Genomic DNA, 22,356 nt, shown 5'->3' on the forward strand with positions numbered 1-22,356 from the left:
ATAAACCTACTTTGCCTGAGTCCCTGAGATGTTCCGGAGACATCTTATCTTTTGTGAAAGTCCTTAGAGAGCAAGGATATTGGTGATGTTCAGTACCATAACGTAATAATGTTCTGAGAAATGTCATCCACTTGCACTGGTAGCCATTTTGAGAAGGTGGTCGCAGTGACAAGAGTTACGAAATTTCTTAGAGATGTGAAATGATGATAGATTCTGATTTATGTTATAATTTTTTTCTACTGTCAGGCATGTTCCCTTTAAAGGGACGTATTGTATACTATATGTACTCCGAAAGGTCTTATTTAGTTTTGGCACTTCAAGGTATCTTACGAGTGCTCATAAAGGTTAGAGTTTCGTAAATATTTGGGTTCAGATTGTTTTGCCTTAAACTCTTTCGAGGTTTCTACTAATAATTATCATTAGACGTTAATTACACTAGTAGGGTTTAAGAGAACTTCCAGTTTTCCATGCAAATTTACCTCAGTAAACTGTGGCAATATTTATTGGTTTCATCTCATTGTATAGCAGCTATGCTTTTTAATGATTTCTAAAATTGAACTAATTTTATTTAGAAAATACAGCTAAGGATGGTCGAATAAAAAATAATTGTTATAGCACAAAATTCGCAAACATTACATAAAATCAGAATTGTTTGTAATTTCTTAGCTTTGCAGTTGGCGCCTGTTTTATATTTTCACCCTCTAATAGTTCTCCTAACTGGTGTATTGTGTTTTAATTAGATTTTGGACTTTTATCGCGCTTGAGAGCATCATTAAAATTTCCGCCTAACGTAGCAAATGCAAACTGACAGTAATTCCAATTAAGCACCATGAGCTTGAGAGCATGCAGAAAAATTAGCAATTATGTGACATAAAATGAATTAACTCCCTCACTACACTGCTTTTAATCCTTTGGTTGCTATTAAAATAAATTTGAGCGAAATGCAAGGTTACATTACATTAAAGCAAAAAACTCTAATACAATTAGCTGGCGCAATACAGAACTTCATGGAGTAAATGATTTTTATACATTTATTTGCACTCCTTAACAGTACCTTTTATAACATAGTTAACTCTTCAAATTGCTATAAAGTGCACTGTGTATAATTAAAATATTTATTGAACAAATCAGGTCTTGTTTCCTAAGAAGGTTAGTATTTCAGTTTAACGGTTTTAAGAAGTAAAAATCAACACACAAATATTAAAATATTAAAAATTAGAAAACTTTAACAAATTATGGATTAATAATGGTGTCCAGATGTTTTAATTATAAATCAATATAATACGTCATGAAATCTTAAAAGGTCATACAAAGTGTTTTAAAAAAATTATGCTTAAATAAGCGTTCTTTCAAATCCAGTATAATTTGGTCTTTATTGATGTACCGATAGCGCATTGAATGAAAAGGAATGGAAAAGGAACACATATATTAAAGCAGTTACATCAAGCATGACGTAAGAAAAAAAAATATTTGACTCGAAATTCTTATTCATTCTTTCTTGTGACGTTAGTTAGGAATTTTATTTAAAATGAAAACTTCTTAATCGTAAATGTATCCCTTCTCCTAAGAATACATCACTAACAGGATTAAATGAGAACGTTCTTATTAGCTTGGAGTATTATGATTTTCTATTCAGGAAGAATAACAAGTTACATTTTATATCTGATTAGCTCAAAATAAAACTATTTATATGTAATAAAAGTAAACAAAAATTGCTCATTAAACTTGCATTAACTCAAGCATACAATAAAATTCTACATTATTGTTACTTTGATCAGCTGGTCTTCCAATTTAAAATTCAAATGTATTTTTTTAAGCAGGCTTTTAAATTTAAATGCATATGACACATGAAAATAAACCTACTTTGCCTGAGTCCCTGAGATGTTCCGGAGACATCTTATCTTTTGTGAAAGTCCTTAGAGAGCAAGGATATTGGTGATGTTCAGTACCATAACGTAATAATGTTCTGAGAAATGTCATCCACTTGCACTGGTAGCCATTTTGAGAAGGTGGTCGCAGTGACAAGAGTTACGAAATTTCTTAGAGATGTGAAATGATGATAGATTCTGATTTATGTTATAATTTTTTTCTACTGTCAGGCATGTTCCCTTTAAAGGGACGTATTGTATACTATATGTACTCCGAAAGGTCTTATTTAGTTTTGGCACTTCAAGGTATCTTATGAGTGCTCATAAAGGTTAGAGTTTCGTAAATATTTGGGTTCAGATTGTTTTGCCTTAAACTCTTTCGAGGTTTCTACTAATAATTATCATTAGACGTTAATTACACTAGTAGGGTTTAAGAGAACTTCCAGTTTTCCATGCAAATTTACCTCAGTAAACTGTGGCAATATTTATTGGTTTCATCTCATTGTATAGCAGCTATGCTTTTTAATGATTTCTAAAATTGAACTAATTTTATTTAGAAAATACAGCTAAGGATGGTCGAATAAAAAATAATTGTTATAGCACAAAATTCGCAAACATTACATAAAATCAGAATTGTTTGTAATTTCTTAGCTTTGCAGTTGGCGCCTGTTTTATATTTTCACCCTCTAATAGTTCTCCTAACTGGTGTATTGTGTTTTAATTAGATTTTGGACTTTTATCGCGCTTGAGAGCATCATTAAAATTTCCGCCTAACGTAGCAAATGCAAACTGACAGTAATTCCAATTAAGCACCATGAGCTTGAGAGCATGCAGAAAAATTAGCAATTATGTGACATAAAATGAATTAACTCCCTCACTACACTGCTTTTAATCCTTTGGTTGCTATTAAAATAAATTTGAGCGAAATGCAAGGTTACATTACATTAAAGCAAAAAACTCTAATACAATTAGCTGGCGCAATACAGAACTTCATGGAGTAAATGATTTTTATACATTTATTTGCACTCCTTAACAGTACCTTTTATAACATAGTTAACTCTTCAAATTGCTATAAAGTGCACTGTGTATAATTAAAATATTTATTGAACAAATCAGGTCTTGTTTCCTAAGAAGGTTAGTATTTCAGTTTAACGGTTTTAAGAAGTAAAAATCAACACACAAATATTAAAATATTAAAAATTAGAAAACTTTAACAAATTATGGATTAATAATGGTGTCCAGATGTTTTAATTATAAATCAATATAATACGTCATGAAATCTTAAAAGGTCATACAAAGTGTTTTAAAAAAATTATGCTTAAATAAGCGTTCTTTCAAATCCAGTATAATTTGGTCTTTATTGATGTACCGATAGCGCATTGAATGAAAAGGAATGGAAAAGGAACACATATATTAAAGCAGTTACATCAAGCATGACGTAAGAAAAAAAAATATTTGACTCGAAATTCTTATTCATTCTTTCTTGTGACGTTAGTTAGGAATTTTATTTAAAATGAAAACTTCTTAATCGTAAATGTATCCCTTCTCCTAAGAATACATCACTAACAGGATTAAATGAGAACGTTCTTATTAGCTTGGAGTATTATGATTTTCTATTCAGGAAGAATAACAAGTTACATTTTATATCTGATTAGCTCAAAATAAAACTATTTATATGTAATAAAAGTAAACAAAAATTGCTCATTAAACTTGCATTAACTCAAGCATACAATAAAATTCTACATTATTGTTACTTTGATCAGCTGGTCTTCCAATTTAAAATTCAAATGTATTTTTTTAAGCAGGCTTTTAAATTTAAATGCATATGACACATGAAAATAAACCTACTTTGCCTGAGTCCCTGAGATGTTCCGGAGACATCTTATCTTTTGTGAAAGTCCTTAGAGAGCAAGGATATTGGTGATGTTCAGTACCATAACGTAATAATGTTCTGAGAAATGTCATCCACTTGCACTGGTAGCCATTTTGAGAAGGTGGTCGCAGTGACAAGAGTTACGAAATTTCTTAGAGATGTGAAATGATGATAGATTCTGATTTATGTTATAATTTTTTTCTACTGTCAGGCATGTTCCCTTTAAAGGGACGTATTGTATACTATATGTACTCCGAAAGGTCTTATTTAGTTTTGGCACTTCAAGGTATCTTATGAGTGCTCATAAAGGTTAGAGTTTCGTAAATATTTGGGTTCAGATTGTTTTGCCTTAAACTCTTTCGAGGTTTCTACTAATAATTATCATTAGACGTTAATTACACTAGTAGGGTTTAAGAGAACTTCCAGTTTTCCATGCAAATTTACCTCAGTAAACTGTGGCAATATTTATTGGTTTCATCTCATTGTATAGCAGCTATGCTTTTTAATGATTTCTAAAATTGAACTAATTTTATTTAGAAAATACAGCTAAGGATGGTCGAATAAAAAATAATTGTTATAGCACAAAATTCGCAAACATTACATAAAATCAGAATTGTTTGTAATTTCTTAGCTTTGCAGTTGGCGCCTGTTTTATATTTTCACCCTCTAATAGTTCTCCTAACTGGTGTATTGTGTTTTAATTAGATTTTGGACTTTTATCGCGCTTGAGAGCATCATTAAAATTTCCGCCTAACGTAGCAAATGCAAACTGACAGTAATTCCAATTAAGCACCATGAGCTTGAGAGCATGCAGAAAAATTAGCAATTATGTGACATAAAATGAATTAACTCCCTCACTACACTGCTTTTAATCCTTTGGTTGCTATTAAAATAAATTTGAGCGAAATGCAAGGTTACATTACATTAAAGCAAAAAACTCTAATACAATTAGCTGGCGCAATACAGAACTTCATGGAGTAAATGATTTTTATACATTTATTTGCACTCCTTAACAGTACCTTTTATAACATAGTTAACTCTTCAAATTGCTATAAAGTGCACTGTGTATAATTAAAATATTTATTGAACAAATCAGGTCTTGTTTCCTAAGAAGGTTAGTATTTCAGTTTAACGGTTTTAAGAAGTAAAAATCAACACACAAATATTAAAATATTAAAAATTAGAAAACTTTAACAAATTATGGATTAATAATGGTGTCCAGATGTTTTAATTATAAATCAATATAATACGTCATGAAATCTTAAAAGGTCATACAAAGTGTTTTAAAAAAATTATGCTTAAATAAGCGTTCTTTCAAATCCAGTATAATTTGGTCTTTATTGATGTACCGATAGCGCATTGAATGAAAAGGAATGGAAAAGGAACACATATATTAAAGCAGTTACATCAAGCATGACGTAAGAAAAAAAAATATTTGACTCGAAATTCTTATTCATTCTTTCTTGTGACGTTAGTTAGGAATTTTATTTAAAATGAAAACTTCTTAATCGTAAATGTATCCCTTCTCCTAAGAATACATCACTAACAGGATTAAATGAGAACGTTCTTATTAGCTTGGAGTATTATGATTTTCTATTCAGGAAGAATAACAAGTTACATTTTATATCTGATTAGCTCAAAATAAAACTATTTATATGTAATAAAAGTAAACAAAAATTGCTCATTAAACTTGCATTAACTCAAGCATACAATAAAATTCTACATTATTGTTACTTTGATCAGCTGGTCTTCCAATTTAAAATTTAAATGTATTTTTTTAAGCAGGCTTTTAAATTTAAATGCATATGACACATGAAAATAAACCTACTTTGCCTGAGTCCCTGAGATGTTCCGGAGACATCTTATCTTTTGTGAAAGTCCTTAGAGAGCAAGGATATTGGTGATGTTCAGTACCATAACGTAATAATGTTCTGAGAAATGTCATCCACTTGCACTGGTAGCCATTTTGAGAAGGTGGTCGCAGTGACAAGAGTTACGAAATTTCTTAGAGATGTGAAATGATGATAGATTCTGATTTATGTTATAATTTTTTTCTACTGTCAGGCATGTTCCCTTTAAAGGGACGTATTGTATACTATATGTACTCCGAAAGGTCTTATTTAGTTTTGGCACTTCAAGGTATCTTATGAGTGCTCATAAAGGTTAGAGTTTCGTAAATATTTGGGTTCAGATTGTTTTGCCTTAAACTCTTTCGAGGTTTCTACTAATAATTATCATTAGACGTTAATTACACTAGTAGGGTTTAAGAGAACTTCCAGTTTTCCATGCAAATTTACCTCAGTAAACTGTGGCAATATTTATTGGTTTCATCTCATTGTATAGCAGCTATGCTTTTTAATGATTTCTAAAATTGAACTAATTTTATTTAGAAAATACAGCTAAGGATGGTCGAATAAAAAATAATTGTTATAGCACAAAATTCGCAAACATTACATAAAATCAGAATTGTTTGTAATTTCTTAGCTTTGCAGTTGGCGCCTGTTTTATATTTTCACCCTCTAATAGTTCTCCTAACTGGTGTATTGTGTTTTAATTAGATTTTGGACTTTTATCGCGCTTGAGAGCATCATTAAAATTTCCGCCTAACGTAGCAAATGCAAACTGACAGTAATTCCAATTAAGCACCATGAGCTTGAGAGCATGCAGAAAAATTAGCAATTATGTGACATAAAATGAATTAACTCCCTCACTACACTGCTTTTAATCCTTTGGTTGCTATTAAAATAAATTTGAGCGAAATGCAAGGTTACATTACATTAAAGCAAAAAACTCTAATACAATTAGCTGGCGCAATACAGAACTTCATGGAGTAAATGATTTTTATACATTTATTTGCACTCCTTAACAGTACCTTTTATAACATAGTTAACTCTTCAAATTGCTATAAAGTGCACTGTGTATAATTAAAATATTTATTGAACAAATCAGGTCTTGTTTTCTAAGAAGGTTAGTATTTCAGTTTAACGGTTTTAAGAAGTAAAAATCAACACACAAATATTAAAATATTAAAAATTAGAAAACTTTAACAAATTATGGATTAATAATGGTGTCCAGATGTTTTAATTATAAATCAATATAATACGTCATGAAATCTTAAAAGGTCATACAAAGTGTTTTAAAAAAATTATGCTTAAATAAGCGTTCTTTCAAATCCAGTATAATTTGGTCTTTATTGATGTACCGATAGCGCATTGAATGAAAAGGAATGGAAAAGGAACACATATATTAAAGCAGTTACATCAAGCATGACGTAAGAAAAAAAAAATATTTGACTCGAAATTCTTATTCATTCTTTCTTGTGACGTTAGTTAGGAATTTTATTTAAAATGAAAACTTCTTAATCGTAAATGTATCCCTTCTCCTAAGAATACATCACTAACAGGATTAAATGAGAACGTTCTTATTAGCTTGGAGTATTATGATTTTCTATTCAGGAAGAATAACAAGTTACATTTTATATCTGATTAGCTCAAAATAAAACTATTTATATGTAATAAAAGTAAACAAAAATTGCTCATTAAACTTGCATTAACTCAAGCATACAATAAAATTCTACATTATTGTTACTTTGATCAGCTGGTCTTCCAATTTAAAATTCAAATGTATTTTTTTAAGCAGGCTTTTAAATTTAAATGCATATGACACATGAAAATAAACCTACTTTGCCTGAGTCCCTGAGATGTTCCGGAGACATCTTATCTTTTGTGAAAGTCCTTAGAGAGCAAGGATATTGGTGATGTTCAGTACCATAACGTAATAATGTTCTGAGAAATGTCATCCACTTGCACTGGTAGCCATTTTGAGAAGGTGGTCGCAGTGACAAGAGTTACGAAATTTCTTAGAGATGTGAAATGATGATAGATTCTGATTTATGTTATAATTTTTTTCTACTGTCAGGCATGTTCCCTTTAAAGGGACGTATTGTATACTATATGTACTCCGAAAGGTCTTATTTAGTTTTGGCACTTCAAGGTATCTTACGAGTGCTCATAAAGGTTAGAGTTTCGTAAATATTTGGGTTCAGATTTTTTTTGCCTTAAACTCTTTCGAGGTTTCTACTAATAATTATCATTAGACGTTAATTACACTAGTAGGGTTTAAGAGAACTTCCAGTTTTCCATGCAAATTTACCTCAGTAAACTGTGGCAATATTTATTGGTTTCATCTCATTGTATAGCAGCTATGCTTTTTAATGATTTCTAAAATTGAACTAATTTTATTTAGAAAATACAGCTAAGGATGGTCGAATAAAAAATAATTGTTATAGCACAAAATTCGCAAACATTACATAAAATCAGAATTGTTTGTAATTTCTTAGCTTTGCAGTTGGCGCCTGTTTTATATTTTCACCCTCTAATAGTTCTCCTAACTGGTGTATTGTGTTTTAATTAGATTTTGGACTTTTATCGCGCTTGAGAGCATCATTAAAATTTCCGCCTAACGTAGCAAATGCAAACTGACAGTAATTCCAATTAAGCACCATGAGCTTGAGAGCATGCAGAAAAATTAGCAATTATGTGACATAAAATGAATTAACTCCCTCACTACACTGCTTTTAATCCTTTGGTTGCTATTAAAATAAATTTGAGCGAAATGCAAGGTTACATTACATTAAAGCAAAAAACTGTAATATAATTAGCTGGCGCAATACAGAACTTCATGGAGTAAATGATTTTTATACATTTATTTGCACTCCTTAACAGTACCTTTTATAACATAGTTAACTCTTCAAATTGCTATAAAGTGCACTGTGTATAATTAAAATATTTATTGAACAAATCAGGTCTTGTTTTCTAAGAAGGTTAGTATTTCAGTTTAACGGTTTTAAGAAGTAAAAATCAACACACAAATATTAAAATATTAAAAATTAGAAAACTTTAACAAATTATGGATTAATAATGGTGTCCAGATGTTTTAATTATAAATCAATATAATACGTCATGAAATCTTAAAAGGTCATACAAAGTGTTTTAAAAAAATTATGCTTAAATAAGCGTTCTTTCAAATCCAGTATAATTTGGTCTTTATTGATATACCGATAGCGCATTGAATGAAAAGGAATGGAAAAGGAACACATATATTAATGCAGTTACATCAAGCATGACGTAAGAAAGAAAAATATTTGACTCGAAATTCTTATTCATTCTTTCTTGTGACGTTAGTTAGGAATTTTATTTAAAATGAAAACTTCTTAATCGTAAATGTATCCCTTCTCCTAAGAATACATCACTAACAGGATTAAATGAGAACGTTCTTATTAGCTTGGAGTATTATGATTTTCTATTCAGGAAGAATAACAAGTTACATTTTATATCTGCTTAGCTCAAAATAAAACTATTTATATGTAATAAAAGTAAACAAAAATTGCTCATTAAACTTGCATTAACTCAAGCATACAATAAAATTCTACATTATTGTTACTTTGATCAGCTGGTCTTCCAATTTAAAATTCAAATGTATTTTTTTAAGCAGGCTTTTAAATTTAAATGCATATGACACATGAAAATAAACCTACTTTGCCTGAGTCCCTGAGATGTTCCTGAGACATCTTATCTTTTGTGAAAGTGGTAACCTTAAAGAGCAAGGATATTGGTGATGTTCAGTACCATAATGTAATAATGTTCTGAGAAATGTCATCCACTTGCACTGGTAGCCATTTCGAGAAGGTGGTAGCAATAACAGTAGTTACGAAATTTCTTAGAGATGTGAAGGAAACCAAACTAAAATTTGAAAACTCTAAACATGAGGAATTTATTCCTAGACTGTTAGTAAAAACAAAATTATGATAAATCTGCAGACATGTAATATACTACCGATATTAATTTAGAGTTTTGAAAACTAAGACAAAAGATTATGCTTAAAAAGTGTTTCCCGCAAAACCCACTATGTGCAAAGTTAAGAGAATTTCAAAATTATATCTAATTTTATAGAATGCATTGACCTAAAGGTATTAATTATGCCGCCGTAGAATTATGCAGATATTCAGATTCGAATACGTAAGCGCACAACTGCGTGTCTGCGGAGCTGGGATTGTGGAGGGGATATAAATGCACGAGGAGTTTTCGACTATTTATGTGCTCGTACGCCTTCGCCATGCTTCTGGCAAGAGTTGGGTAAATTTTATAAGGTATCAGGTAACATGAATAACCATGAACGTATGGACGACGAAAACAGATGTAAAATTGTCTGCAGGCATGCCGATCATAAGCGAAGGTGGCTACAGAGCTCAATGTAACACCAAGTTTTATCTACAATTTGTCGAAACAGTTTCAGGACACTGGATCCAGACTGAGAAGTACTCGACAAGGTCATCCAAGATCCATAAAGATGAATGAGGATCGTTGTTTGGAACTTTCAGCGCAGCAACACAGGCCTGCTACAGTTTCACAGTTCTCACGTGAGCTGTATGCCCAAGTGTCAGTCTAATGTTGTCTGCAGGCTTCATTAGATAAGGCTGTAAGACAGAAGACCCATTATTTGCGTCCCGATCACTGCAGGACACAAGCCAGTGCGTTTAGCATGGCGTAGACAACATGCGCCTTGGACTACACTTCAGTGGAGCACTGTGTTTTCTAGAGTTGAGTCAAGTTCAGCCTGGACACTGATTCTTGGCGTACCTGTATCTGGAGAGGACCCAGAAATACGATACCTTCCTTCCCTCATTAGGGAAAATTATTATTATGATGATGGAGGTGTAATAGTTTTTTCAGGTATTATGCTGGACGGCCGCACAAACATGCATGTGATTGAAAAAAGCTTCCTGACTGATTTGGAGTATAGGGAGGAGGTCTCAGAGACCTATGTTCGACTTTTCAGGATGCAGTTGTCCCTTTGTTCCTCTTAATGGGCAACGACGCTTGTCCACATATAGCTTAGCTGGTCGACGATTACCTGTAAATTGAGGATATTCGCAGAATGGATTGGACACTCAGATCTCCCATACCTTAACCCTTATAGAGTATGTCTAGGATGCTCTTGGGGATGGCAATTTCATGTCACTATCATCCTCCGAGAATCCGTCTGGAGACAGAAACTGCCTTGACGCAGGACTGAGTTCAATTACCATAGGGACTCAGCTGCCTCCTGTTTAGAATGCCGTCACGTGGCGCGACCTATCTGGCTGTAAGAAAAGTCCACCATACCCCATATTAGACCCCATATTACCCCACATTAGAAAATTCAAAGTAGGCAATGGAAAACTTAAGCTATGTAAACATAAGATGAGATCACATAAAATTTATTTAATGAAACACATGTCTCAGAATAGCATTTGAAAAAGAGAATATCATAAATTAAGACTTGAAACTTTATGTACTTATTATTACTATGCACCTATAACAAGAAATGTCTTCAAATTCACAATGTGAACATTTACGCTGGGCGAGGTGCGTAACATTTATAAAGAACGTTAATTTACCTGAATTGCTCAAAAACAAGTAATTAAAATTTAAATTCATCGTTTTCTCTAATATTTAATGAGTCTACAAGTAATTCACGTAAAGTTAATACATATTTTGTACTAAAAAATGAAATAAAGCATAGACACAGTTTTTAAGCTGTAAATATTTAAAAATTAAAGTCGCACTAGATTTCTAAATATCAACACAAACAAATTTAACTATGAAAGAACTATAAAATTATAAGAGATTTAAAACTATAAAAGCTATTTAACTATAAAGTCTTTTATTAAAAATCAGAATATGACGAAGTAAAATAAGTTTAGCAGTCAAAATAGAAAATTAATTGAAAAACATTACAGCACAGTAGAGCATGAAACAATGAATAAAGAAAACAATGCGCCAACTCAAAATTTACTTTCACAACATTACACGTGAGGGAGCACCTGACAATGCATATGAACATATCAACTGAAAAATAACAACCTAAATTAACTGAGAACTAATTAAAAGAAAAATGGATATTTGAACAATGAAAATTTAGTAGTATGGTTTTAAGATTATCGTCAAAATAGATATGCACAATAAAGCAACCAAGAATCGAATTATAAATCGTAACTTGCGAAATTCTCGTAGACATATTGTGCTACGACGTAAGAAGTCATGTGAGCTCACAACACAAAAACATACGTGACCTCTAACGTCACATGATACCTTTTGCTACTTTTCGATCACTCTTCTCCTATTTTTAACCTTTATAAAACCGAAGCCTTCGCTAACTTGCATGTTTAAAATACCGAAACGCCTCTCCCTGTCCACTACCCGACCCGTCCGTTTCCTCCACTTCTCTTCCATTAAAGCACAAAGAAATGTGAAGATTTCAATGACATCCTTTCTAGTTCCTAACAAAGAAGCTTCCATAGCCTTTTAGACAAGTTATCTGCAATAAACTGTTACAATGAACTTGGGGAAACTGCACCTGCTACTGCATACCTGAGGAAAAGGAAAAAAAAAAAAAACAACAACAACAACGCAATCTCGGCCTCTTCTGGTCGTTTCGTGCGTTTTGGCCTTTAAAGGGTTAAATAAAAAAAATCCGACAAAACTGTTCTCTTACTGCTTGCTCTGAACTCAGTATTTCGCTTATAAAATATCTTGGATTTTATGGTAAATAATAATAAAAGAGAAATATTAAAATCAAACAAAAATTTCTTTACAGGACGAAAAGACATGAAGATTTTTTTATAAACATTCAACACAGCACATTACCTTATTTATAATTCGAATAATGCTAAAACTTTACTGTTAATGCCAAACCCTGCAAATAGTTGAAAAAAGGAAATTGCATCTCATCTGTTTTCCAAGATGCAATTATTTTATAGGATGCATGATTTCCTTTAGCCAAAAAGGCACGTTCCACGACATATTTCCATGTTACTAATTAAAACACCAATTGAATACTAAGATAAGAAGCGTCAGTTTTCCAAGAAAAGTTGTCTAAGTACCTGGAGCCTTGGAGGAGGGATCTGGTGCTCCTCGGTTCGCCAATCGGAGATATCCGACACATGCTCATTGACATCTGGAGAGTGTCTTGACCTGTTCGTTCGAAAAATATTCTCAAATAAAAGGAATTCATCTACTACAGCATTACGATGATGTAGAGAGTCTTCATAATCCAACAGAACATATGGGCACGTTGCATTTCCAAACAGCCCTACTTGGGAACGGATAAACTCAAATACGTACCTCTGCGCATTAAGAGAAGACGTGTCGTAGATATGAAGCTCGGTGCCGCTGTTTAGCACTATTATTCCTTAAACAAACAAACAAAAACCATCACGAGGGAAACAATGTCTTCATGGAGATGCGAGATGCGATGTGAGGTTCGGTGTTCGAAATTATGTTCGATTGAACGTACACCCAGAACCATTAATAAACTGAAGGTGGAATCTTCCATGACGGATACTTGGGCCCAATCTTCTGGTTTGAACGATGAAAATGCATTTTAAAGATTGTTCTTTAGTAAACACAGAAAACAGAACTCATCGCAATGATCTTTTTTCATGAAGACCGTATCTTTTAAGCCTTTAGTTGTGAGTATTCGGGTAGCAGTGCTTGTTGAAAGATTTCAAGTCAACAGTGAATCGGCTGCGTAATGGTTTGTTCATGCCAACAGTGATAAATACTGACAATGCTTGACAATACTGCAATTTCCATGAAACAAATTTAATTAACTAGGTCACTAGTAGTTCCCATGTTAAAAAAAACTTTAAAATTCTTGAGATAAAGGTTTGTGAAATATTCAGTCACCCGGAGATTCCAAATGTATTTAATCTTTAAGTCTTACGGACAATTCTCGACTTCTCGCCTTGATCTAAATGATGCCTTTGAGTCATGATTAGTATCACCTAGTCACTTTCAAAATTTACAGCTTTATGTTCAACTAAGATATGACTTGACGTCTAACATGTTATGATTTGCTATCGTTTGCCTTGTCTATTTATCCTGTGCATAATTAACTGTAAAATTTGTTACAAAGTAAATAATGACGCTCAAAAGATGTTTTCTGAATTAGCACCATTTTTACAATAACCGTTTACATTCGAACATTATTGTAAAAATTAAAAACCTCTGATTATATATTTTAAATTTTTTAGACTATAAAGTGTCCATTTTATAGCTTGATTGCATATTTTCAGTACACCAGAAAATTTTGCAGCTAGGGTAATTTAACTAAAAGTATATCACACGTTATTTTTATTATAAAAAATAATACTAAATTTGAAGGGACTGTATGAAACAATTAAAATCTAGATATAAATTACAATTTACATTAGGCAGTATGCTAAAAGAAAGGAATACCTCAGATCTCATACAAATCAATTTCCCTCCTACTCATTCATTATGCGAAGAACTATTGTAAACATAGATATGTCAGCCACAGACATTTTAGTTTCAAGCGCTCGTTCAAACGAGTATTTATTCCAAAATGTTAGTTCATTATATAATCTTTTAACAGTTGTAGTTACAATACTGACCGGGAATGCAAGCATTTATAATGATGAAACGAATATTATTTTGATATTTGAGGGTAGTAATAACTCCCACAACGTGACCATAGTTCTCAGTTTTAAACGTCTTTTTCAATTTTATAATAATTTCTTGAGACTTTTAAAATCTCACCTGAAAATACTCCATTTCTTTCTAAAGATTTTCTCTTGGATCAGAAATGTAAAATAAGAATAAACTGCTAAAAAAGAGAAGATATCTTTCCAGACGTTTAATCAAATTTGATGAATTAAAATTACCATTTAGACTGAAATTAATGTCTTTCAAATGTAAAAGTGCTTAATCATGAAAGAACAAATTAATATCCTTCATATACAGATACCTTTATGAAAATGTAAATCTGCTCATAGATAAAAGTTTATGCTTAATCATATGTTTATAAACGTGAAACTTCAAATAATATGAAAGAAAAATCTCTTGTTGATTTATAAAGCCACGATGAACAGCCTTTTGAATTTTAAACAAAATTTTGTTATATATAATATCTTTACTTATAAATTAGATCACGAATGTAACTTCGATTTAACATACAAATAAATCTGCAGTTAATACGATTTCGATTCAGTACTGATTTTGAATTTTACCCAAAAATCTGCGGATGAATAATCAGTATTTCCGATTTCTTTGTACTCCGTTTCACTGGAAAATGTAATCTCAAAATCAATTCTTCCAAATCATGTCATATAGCTTTCAGCATTTAATGAACATCTTACTGGTTCCCCTTTGTTAATTTTAATTTGCTTCAATTGCGCTTACGGATAAGTTCGGAAAATCCATGGTATTAATCTGATCTCTTTTATCTAGAGTTTTGCGTGCGTTCCACTTCACTGCAATTTTGCCCAAAGCGATTATCTTTCCGTTTTGGACAATCTTTAGCAAAATATTCCAGTAGCACGAACAGCTGAAACATTTAAATTATTCTTTTTATTTTTGAATGTTGTAACTATATTTACTTTTGGAATAAGATATAAATTCATTATTGTTGTTTATACATAATATATATATATTAACGTCCTAATACAAGACACAGGAATTGTTACTTAAGAGTCCATTTACTATCTTAAGAACAAAGTAATAAATGACCGAGAATTAAGGTTATTAACATCCGAAGTGTACAATCTTAGTACATCTTATTCCTACCGCTTAAACACGTCAAGAGCACGTCGTTTTTGAAGAATTCCCATGATTCCTTACATTTCCATACTATTCACATTCATGTAATTTTTATTTAAAATACTGAGATTACTTTGTTATTCTAGTCACCAGTAAAATGACTACATTAATATTCTAAAATGTTAACTACAGTGGGATGTTCTTCCTGGAATTTGTTTGCCATAATCAGTTTCTCTAAAGCGGCGATTTCAGAAATTCCTAAAGAAATTACTTCCTGAAGTAAATGAGCACTTCCCCAAAATTATAGTTTTCTCCCTTACGTTGCGGGGATTTTACGTAGTCTTCTTTTCCCCCAAGCGTTTTGAGCTTAACTTAGATTTTTATGTTACAGGTTGCTCAATATGTTCATTAAATATTTAGTTTTTCTTTGCTTTTCGCTAAGAATTGAATGATTTATTTCACTTGGTATAAAATACTAACGGGTGAAACACGTAACATTCTTTTGAATCAACGTACTATACTTGAAGTTCAAATAAAATTAGGCCCAGAAATGAAAATGCAAACGCAAGATTGTAAGATATTTTACTCTTTAATTTCTAAATATTCAAGGTAGACAACATATAAACCTTTGCTTGACTGATGTTTGACTTTTACGATTTAGAAATTAAAAGATCATTAAGACAGGATAAAGTTTAAGTAACATAAAGAACATATGCTGACTGCTGCGAAATATCGATTTTAAATTGTTCAATAAAGTTAAGAAAATATAGTCAGAAATCTTTTTTCTTATTTAACTTCTGTTTTGTAATGGGTTGTGTAATATGCGGTATAACTATGTCATTGTTTAATCTCTATGGCTGCCATCTCTGCAGCGTCTAAGTTATTTAAATATTTGATTGAAACTCATTCTCTTAAATCAATTGCTATTATAAATATTATAATAATATAAGTTTTACCCTATTGAAAAACCATACCTTGTTATACAGGGCCTTATAATGCAAAAGTGTTTCTAGACTTATTAAAGGGGTACGGAACTCAATAATATTATTGATTCTGTCAGCTGTAAATCATCTCAATCATAAAAAATTACAATGTACGTAAGTAAACAAATAAACTTACCGGTTTTTGAAAAGAGAAATTTAGTAATAGGTACTGAAATCCACACTTTTAGCATTAATGGTTTTGTAGGAAATCTTGAGTAAGGAGATTATATTTAAAGATAATTTTTCCCCTTTTTCCAAGTCTAGTCATTTTCGAATCAGAACATGGATCATCTTTACATTCATGTTATTATATTTAATTTTTCTTAGGTATATAAGAAATAAACATAAGGAAAAAATATAATGAAAATATTTCATATTATGTTCTCAAATAGGAGTAAAGTAAACTAAATGTTTTAGCTTATATGCAGATAAATTAATAAGGACTTCTCAATTAAAAAGCAAACTCGATTTTTTTACTGTTATTTTTTGGTGGGTTTAGTAATATATCACATTGTAATTTCCTTGTCTAATGTGAATAATATTTCATTGTTTATTATAAAAATTTATCATTTCTACTGCCTCTAAATTCACTTAAAAGTTTGATTAAAACTTATTACTAAAGTTGCAAAAAATTTTGTAAAAGATAACAGTTTAAATATGTTTACCATTGACAAGTTAACATATTCACGCAGAATGGATTTTAAGCAAACTAAACTGAAATGAATTAGCAAAATTATATTCGTTTAACAAACACCCGATTTTCTGCGCCTAAACTGATATGATTCCAGCGAGATTAAGAGATGCTCTAACTTCAGTAATAACTTCAAGGTTTCTATTAAACTTTGAGCATCTTAACATAATGCTGGGAAACTTTTATCTCATGGAATATGATATAAAGATTAATACACACTTTATTACCAAATAATATGATTTTATGATAGTAAAGTAAAAAACGCACTCACCAGGCTAGTGAGAAGGAAATGATAATTTCTCCTTCCCATGTAAATGTCATGAACATGGTTCACTATTATGTTTTTGCCGTTCTCAGCACTGCAGTCAAGAATTATATATTTTCGGCTCTCAGCATCCAAACTTTCAATTTCTCGCAGAAATTCATTGGCGTCTGAGGCGTTCGTTATCCTCTTCACTATTCGGACATCCAGTTTATAGTCCTCGGTGGTCAGTTCGAAAATGTGTTGAAGTTTCAAAAGGCCTAAAAGAAGAAAAGTAATTTAAAGTAGACCTTTTCTTTAAGGGAAAAAAAAAAGTTTTCTTCCTTAGAGATTGAAGCTGCATTGTGTAACCGCACATACTGCTGCTCTTTTATTGTTACAGGAAGGAAATTCGTTTCTATGTGAAAGAAAGTGAAATTGAAGGAGCAGCTATTTCCCACCTCTTTTCGGAAAGGCATCTCGATAGTAGTTTCTTTTGGAAATTTTCTTTCACGCATCGTGCTAATGTAAATACTGTTTTCAAATCTTTACTATAGTTATATGCGCACTTATTTGTTTAGACTATTTTCAATAAGTATGTTAAAAATAAAAAAAATAAAAAAAAAAAAAACGCATAATTAAACCAGGAAACTTATTAGTTTCACAGAAATTGAAGTAGAGAAATTCAGAATTCTGAGATAGTTTCTCTTCATGTTTGGCTTAGTGATTTATTAGTGTTTCCGTGTTTTTAAATTCTCCCAACTAGACAATTGAAGTACCTTAAGAATATTAGGAGGACAAAACTATTCTGTCTGTATCTGTTAAATTATCAGAAAAACGCAAAATCCTGAAAATAACAAGCATAAGTAAGTTGTACTAAAAAAATCCAAAATTAGTATAGGTGAAGTAAAAGAAAATTCATAAATTAGCCGTGTTGTTTATGTTAATAAGCTTATTCTAACTCTTATAATATATACTAAAATGTGTGCAAAAAATAACCATCTTTCTAAAATGAATCATTTAGAAAACGTAAAGAAGTTGCCGAACACATTTATTTTAAATGCATACTTATTGCAGTTCTTTTATTTAGAAAACTTTTATAGCAGTAAATATTTGTAAAATACTTTGGATAATAAAAATAAAACGCTGAACGTTGCTTTTGAAGTGATGAGTTTTATCTTTCTAATTCATTAAGCAAAGAACTGCATTTGCAGATTCATTTAAACTTCACATCTGCAAGTAATGGAGTGTTTCTTTAGAGATTGTAAGCGCCAGAAGTTATATTTCCGCTCTCTACTCACTCATTAACATTTATTCTGAAACTTCCATGATAAAAAATGTACCTGATGGACTTTTAAAACTGTGATAAATCTCATTTCATGGGCTGAGTATGTGAGAAGTTAAGGAAGTACTCCGAGATTATAAGAAAATGCTTTCCGTGATTAAGATAAACGACAAGATTTCATGCTAGCTGGTCTGTTGTTTGAAAGTTATTCTTTTTGCGTTAGAGGCTTTATATATATACATTTATACGCAAACAAGGGTTTGAAAGTTTAGAATTAATATTATTAGGTAATGAAGTGTTGGATTATACACACGTACTTATGAATGCAAATTATATAGAACATAACATAATTTTAACGCATACATGTGGCAAATATATCAGGTATCTATATCTATCTCTTATATCTATATCTATCTATCTATCTATATATATGCTTCTATAGAGAGAGAGGGTCTGCATTAATTATTAGATATTCATCGTTTATAAAAAATATCTTTCAACTTGGAATGTTAAATTAATTTGGAGAAAATATGATTGATTCTATCTATTTGAAGGAAACGATATTAGTCAAATTTGCTACTGAGATCAAACAGTAGATAATCAAACAATACTCTTGATAAAGTTACAGGAAAAGTACAGTTCTAACTGTCAGTGTTTAAACTTTACTTTGAGCATTGCTTTACTTCTGGTAGCTTATCTGTGGAGCCCACCAGCGGCATGACGGTAAAGTCGATGAACACTGATAGTTTGGCCTGGGTTCAATTCCAGGCAAACGGACTGGCTGCATGCATTTTCTTGCTTTCCCCAAGTATAACGTGAATATAGCCCAATTTCCCTAAGAAAGTTCTCCAAAAAGGCGTCTATCTCTCCTGAGACAGGTAGCCCTAGTATATAATAGGCATGGCTTACACAATGGCTTAACCTTTAATGCACTGTTAAGGGAAAGGTTAATAATTGTGTGTGTAGGCACACTTCTCTTTCTTTTCTTTTCTGTTAATGTAACTGAACATTTAATTGGAGACAGAATTTGTACAATTAAATTTTAAAGGCCTTTGCCCTTTTGTCGCACAAAGCGCGCTTCTTCTTTCACGTGTCACTGGCGTTAACTGTGGAAAAAATATCCAGTTTATAGCGGCGGTTCTCCCACCCTATACGCTAATCCAAGAGATCATAACAAATACGAAATGAAATAAAGTTGGGCATATATTTTCCTCATTCCTGACAGTAAAGACCACAATAGACGTTGGACGTAATAGTGCTTTGTACCCCCACTTATTGATAGGGATAAAATTTGGGGAAGGAGAGAGTAATTTTCGATATTCGTTCTGCCGTTTCATTTGGTTTGTTGATTGAAGAGTCATTCCAGGAGATTACCCCGCCGACTGCGAGGGGGGATGGGGAATGACTAATGAGCCTTCAACGAAATGCGTCAGGCTGTGAAGTAGACTGCGGTCAGAAAATTTACCCTGTGCCTGTCCGTTTGTGTCAGTTTCCATTAGTCAATGGTCAAACTCGTTTTGATTTCGCCGAATGGTTGGTTAACACCGGAACTTAATGTTTAACTGAAAGTCTAACTTCATTGTGGCTTAGCTGGAATTCCGAATTGCTGTAAGTAAACTTCTGTGATGCATACAAAATGAATTTCATTGAATTTGCTTGCGGAGGTAAATGGAATATTGATATTTTCGTGTCCTGTTAAATACAAGCAGTCATACATTTTTTAAGGCAAATTAAAGGAACATGTAACTAGTGAATGTCTAAAACAAAGCAAATGCAATGGTTATAACAAACTTGTTTGTATTAAAAATGGCATCTAATTATTTATCTTTATATTTACATTTACTACAAATGACAATAGTTAAGAAAATATTTAAACGGAAATTTAGTCCGGAATATATTGGTATTTGAAGAACTTACTTCAAACTATGGCTCATCCATTAGAACATTTTTTAAAGGAAGAAAAATTAAACATTGTCATAGATTTTATGCAAAATTTAATGAGTTATCGACACAAGCTCATTTTCTTCAGAACAAGACAAAACAAAAAATGAAGATAAATAAATACAATATAAAATAAAAGGGCAATTTTTCCTCCTACGGAAAGAGCGGAACTTACATCATTAACCCTTAAAATCAGAAGTTATGAAAATGCCAACTAAAGTTTATTTTCAACCTAATTCTGAATTTTTCCTTGTCATCTTTCTTTTTAGCATGGACTTCTGTTATTGTTCTTTCAATCGCCGTTTCAGTAAATCCCTTTTGCAAATTAAGTACCTCAGAAACTAAATTCGAAAATAAATATGTGCGAGAAATAAGACAACTAAAAAAAATGATATCTGCATGGTCATATGCAGAAATGAAATGTCATTTTACGAGCAACTGTAATTTGGATATTTTAATGTTTAATAATAATGCATTGGAAATAATGATTACAGTTTCCAACGATAGCTTAGAAAGCAGTTTATAATATGGAGTATGATGGAGTTTCATTTACGATATTTAAGATATGTAGAGAGTAAATATATAAAATGTATGAAGTTAAATCAAAAATCTATTTATTTAGTTTATATTAAATTGAAATATAGAATATTATGCTTTTAGTATTAAAGAATCCATCATTTATTTGTGCATTAATAAAATTAAATACGTTTCCTTCTGAATAATAATTGTAAATGAATGTAAATTTATATTACGTTTTCTTTGACAAATGCTTAAGACTGTAGAGAATTAGAATCTGTAATGAATGTGATCATATATACAGGAAGTACAGTAAATGTTGCGACAAACTTCTAGAGGAGGTAGGGCACATCATAAGGATTAAGAATTGCATAGGAAATGTCAGGGGTAAGTGGTAGTAGAGGTAGAAGATAAGAAAAGAAGCAAGAGTGATAATTCGAAATATTTATTGGACATGATTACAAATGGTGTATGAGAGCTTGAATATAAAACAGATGCTAGAAGCTTGCACCATCAGACGCCAAAAAACCTGACACCGACGGACCATTTGAATGCGGCGAATTATCTGATCTTTCTGGAGCTGGTTCTTCCCGATTTGCTTGACGATGTTCTACCAAATGCGAGGCACAACATGTGATTCCAAGATGATGGAGCCCCTGCTCATTTTGGACTAGATGTTCGTAGTCATTTGTACATATCATTCCCGCATCGATGTGTTGGACGTAGTGGACCAGTTCCCTGTCTCCCACGCTCATCGGATTTATCGCGCCTTGATTTCTTTTTGTCGTAAGCCATCAAAATTGTCGAGTATTACGATCCTGTTGTGTCTGAAATGAATCTCGTGACAAGACTCGCCTGCGCAGCTTCTACAATCAAAGGAACTCCTGGTGAGTTTGAACATATCCGGCAATAAATGGTCCGTCAGTATAAAGGCATGTTTAGCGTGAGGGTGTAAACTTCGAGCATTTGTTGTAACATTCAAGCTGTCGTACACCATTTGTATTCATGTCCAATAAATGTTTCAAATTAATTACTCTTGTTTCTTTTCTCATCTTCTACCTCTGCTACCATTCACCCCAGACATTTCCAGGCATGGGTTTCTATGCAATTTTTAATCTTATGGTGTGCCCTACCTTCACTAGAAGTTTGTCGCAAAATTTACGGTATACCCTGTATATATATGTGATAAAATAAATTATTAAAAATATTAAATCAAATTTAGATCATATATATTGTATATATCATATATAATTTTTGAGTTGACATACTAGGTCACTCGATGTTTAATGCCTTTTTCTACATTTTACTATATATATATATATGTATATATATATATCTATATATAATATAGATATATA

General features: G+C 31.7%; 1 protein-coding gene across 3 annotated transcripts in view; it reads right to left on the reverse strand.

Annotated features, from left to right (window-relative positions):
- LOC118197897 (glutamate receptor 1-like) overlaps positions 1-22,356 on the reverse strand; it is a 396,844-nt gene that overhangs the window by 202,731 nt on the left and 171,757 nt on the right. For all 3 annotated transcript variants that reach the window (XM_085808310.1, XM_085808312.1, XM_085808311.1), the window contains exon 4: positions 17,287-17,537. In XM_085808310.1, the coding sequence (XP_085664436.1) occupies positions 17,287-17,537 (251 nt within the window). The remainder of the gene's footprint in view (positions 1-17,286; positions 17,538-22,356) is intronic.

This window comes from Stegodyphus dumicola, chromosome X1 (genome assembly GCF_044657685.1).
Source record: "Stegodyphus dumicola isolate Sdum_Otavi_A_Nest chromosome X1, ASM4465768v1".
NCBI lineage: Eukaryota > Metazoa > Arthropoda > Arachnida > Araneae > Eresidae > Stegodyphus > Stegodyphus dumicola.